This window comes from Protobothrops mucrosquamatus, unplaced genomic scaffold, assembly GCF_001527695.2.
Source record: "Protobothrops mucrosquamatus isolate PMUCROS unplaced genomic scaffold, P.Mucros_1.0 scaffold3, whole genome shotgun sequence".
NCBI classification, from domain to species: domain Eukaryota; kingdom Metazoa; phylum Chordata; class Lepidosauria; order Squamata; family Viperidae; genus Protobothrops; species Protobothrops mucrosquamatus.
In genome coordinates, this window is record NW_015386390.1 from 3,645,014 (window position 1) to 3,648,490 (window position 3,477).

General features: G+C 37.4%; 1 protein-coding gene across 1 annotated transcript in view; it reads left to right on the forward strand.

The window, feature by feature from the left end:
• Window positions 1-478: 478 nt before the first annotated feature.
• PTPN13 (protein tyrosine phosphatase non-receptor type 13) overlaps window positions 479-3,477 on the forward strand; it is a gene marked incomplete at its 3' end in the record, with an annotated part of 103,240 nt that continues 100,241 nt past the window's right edge. The window contains exon 1 of the mRNA XM_015832359.2: window positions 479-614. Within this exon, the coding sequence (XP_015687845.1) occupies window positions 500-614 (115 nt within the window). The remainder of the gene's footprint in view (window positions 615-3,477) is intronic.

Sequence of the window (3,477 nt, forward strand, 5' to 3'; positions counted from 1 at the left end):
ACTCAAGGTTGAGGAGGTAACAGCAGACAAGGAATGCAAACCAACACAGAGTCTCTGAAAAAAGAAGCTTGCCTGAATGGCTTTACTTTTAACAGAAGATGCAGAAAAATAGTCACAATCTAGTCCAAATTTTCAAGAATCATGTCAGGATTGTTAGCCTGTCCAGAGATCAGAATTTCAAAAGTAGAAGCCTCACAAATGTCACATAAGTCCCAGAGATCAGATGGTTGATTCCAAGAAAGAATCATGAGTCAGGGCTACAGATTTGTGATAATCATAACATTATTCTTATAGTTTCTGAACTTATGTTTGATGGGAGAAAGACCAAATATATACATCATCATTTGTTGTAAATTTAATGTGGAAGTAAGGCAAATTGGAGTTAGAGTTGTGTCTATCAAAATGACTGCTGCCTTAGAATAAAAATAGATATTGAATGGAAAGAAAGTACCAATGCCTTCTTGAACAAGGGTTGTCTTGTTTTGCTTTCTCAGATAAAATGCATGTGTCATTAGCTGAAGCCCTGGAAGTTCGGGGTGGACCACTACAGGAAGAAGAAATATGGGCTGTGCTGAATCAAAGTGCTGAAAGCCTTCAAGAGTTACTCCGAAAAGGTAAGGCCTAGATTTTAGCTTCAAGATAGGTGTATTGGAGTAAGACCATATGGGATGGAAAATAATACAAAGGATAGAAAATTTGAATAAGTAATCCAATGAGTGGAAATGGTTAGGGTTAGGATTAGGGTTCAAATTTAACTTATCTGCAAAATTTAAATTCCTTGTTAAATGGAGAAGAAATATGCCAGGTACATCCATCATCTCAGTAACTTCATTGATCAGGATTCCTCTGGCCATGTTGATAGCATTCTTTCTGATTGTCCAAGACCTTGTTTTGGCTTCACCTTCATTGATTCCTACTACACATGGTCACTTTGGAGGGAGTGCAGGACCTGCATGTGAAAAAGAGGGCTTGTTTTTTTGTTTTAATGAAATAGGTAATGTTTAAGGAAGATGTTAGGATTATCCTTTAGGAGTCAGGTTCATTTAACCTATCACTGGTTAAAGACCTGAGTATATTAGAGAACATGGAGAAGGTCAAGGGATGAACCAGTAGCATTTAGTTCCAGCATTTAAAAAAGGTGCATTGAAAAAAAAAAGCCATTCCCATCTAAAGCCTTTGGAAATCTGACTTAATGATGACATGTTTTGGAACTGTTTCAAGAAGCAAAGCCTGAGGCAACCACACCTCCTACTTTAAACTTTGTAATGTAAAAAGTAGTCTCAGAGGTCAAACTCTCATATTCTTTCTGTCCCCCCTGCCCAAAACCGAAATCCCCAGACCCTCATCATCTTCTATCTGAATGTAGAGGTGAAACATTGAGGAGTCTGTTCCTTATACATATAAACACAACTGTGAAGGAATAGAGTAGAGTAGAGTAGAGTAGAGTAGAGTAGAGTAGAGTAGAGTAGAGTAGAGTAGAGTAGAGTAGAGTAGAGTAGAGTAGAATTCTTTATTGGCAAAGTGTAATTGGACGCACAAGGAATTTGTCTCTGGTGCATAAGCTCTCAGTGTACATACAAACAACATATATTTTGTTCTGTGAACTGAGCAAATATGCAAAATTAATTTCTGGTTGAAAGTTTTATTCCTCATTTTTGTTAAATTTATGCTAATTTTCCTATTAAAAGTTGGCATTGTACCTTCTTTAGAAAGAAAGAAAAGATTTAGAAATATTTCTATATTTTTCTAGGCTGTAAAGAAGAGAGGTGGAGAAATAATATTGTATAGCACAATGGTCCCCAACTTTCCAGCTTGGTGGCTTGGCGGGGGGGGGGAAGGGTTCTGTTACCTGATATTTCCTCTGAAATTCCCCCTCTGATAAGATCCAACAGGGATGCCATGTTCCAGACCAGGGGTAGGCAACCTTGGCTCTTTTATGACTCGTTGACTTCAACTCCCAGAATTCTTGAGCCAGCATAGCTGGCTCAGGAATTCTGGGAGTTGAAGTCCACGAGTCATAAAAGAGCCAAGGTTGCCTACCCTGACCCTCTCATTTAAGCAATGTCATTTTAAGCAGCAGATGGTGTCCCTTCCCTTTTGCTGCATCCCCTGGGGATTACCATTTCTCCGTGAGATTCAGATTGCCTTTCATAAAACCCCAAAGACCTGATTTTCCCCCAGGCATTGGGTCAATTGTTTTGTGAATCTGATTGGATTGTATTTTATTTATTTATTTTTTGATTGCTGAATTGCCTCTGACATAACTGTTTTACGCCTTAATATACAGTATGTTTCAGTAAGGTTTTCTTTAAATAGTGTTATTTCTCTTTTAGCCGTACGCCATCCTGAGTTAGAAATCAAAAGGCTGGCTATGTATAATAAATTGACCACATAAATAAATAGCCAAGTGCACCTTAAAGCTGTCTTTCCCTAAGGGAACTTCATACAATTTCAATTTGACTTGGGTCAAGCTTTGTTGCTTTGCTTCCTAAGTCCAGAATTTCCAATGTGCAAAGCAGCATTAGATTGTCAGGAATGTCTCTTGAGTAGATATGCCAAGATTCAAGATATAATGTACATGAGTAAATTCAGGCTATGTACCACAAATCCTTTCCTTAAAACTTTAAAATGGTTCTCATTCATGAAAATGACTTTTCATCATGATTTGGATATTTATGTTTGAAGATTTCTAGAAAGCATCATTATTTGTAGAAAATAAGAGGATGGGCCAACTTCTTCAGAAGTTTCTGCGACCTGCTCTTGAGTTACTAAAGCAGTTGCTTATTACTCTCTTCAAAGATCCAAGAGATAAGAATAAAGCCAGTCCTGGCTCTTTCTGTGGTTCCCAGGCAACACCTCACAACTCTTGAGATTTTGACATATTTGATGTTCATAATTATAGACATGGCTTCTTGCCCAGTATTGATGGTTTATGTCAAATTGAATTGATTTGTCCCTTTTTCAGTGAGATGAAGCTAGATGTTTTGAGTCTTTTGCTGTTAACAGGAAAAGAGTTTTAATGCATGATTGAGTGAAGCAAATGCTGTTGTGCATTTTAGAAATAATTTTAAAAAATAATAAAATAGGCCTATCATTCTTTTTAAATGAGAAAGTGTCTCTGGCATTGATTTTTCTTTTACATCCTGGTTGCTGCTCAGCCATGAACTTCCTAAGGTATTTTGGCCATTCAGCTTCTATTCTTTCATCTATAAATAAGATTCCTAGGTAGCTGTCGGAATGACTGCCTGAGATCTTAAATAACCATTTTCAGCCAGGTGTTTTCCAATTATGATGAATAATTCCAGTTCTCATAAGGGTTGGAAATGGCTGGAAACTCTCAACTTCGATAAACATCCAGTCAGTTTTAATTCTTTAGCGTATTTGGCAATTGAACAATCTGCCTTAGCCAACCTGTGGACAAAAAGGATTATTATAAGGGTGCCCTCAGGGACCGTTGGCAACTTAAAAATGGTGAGA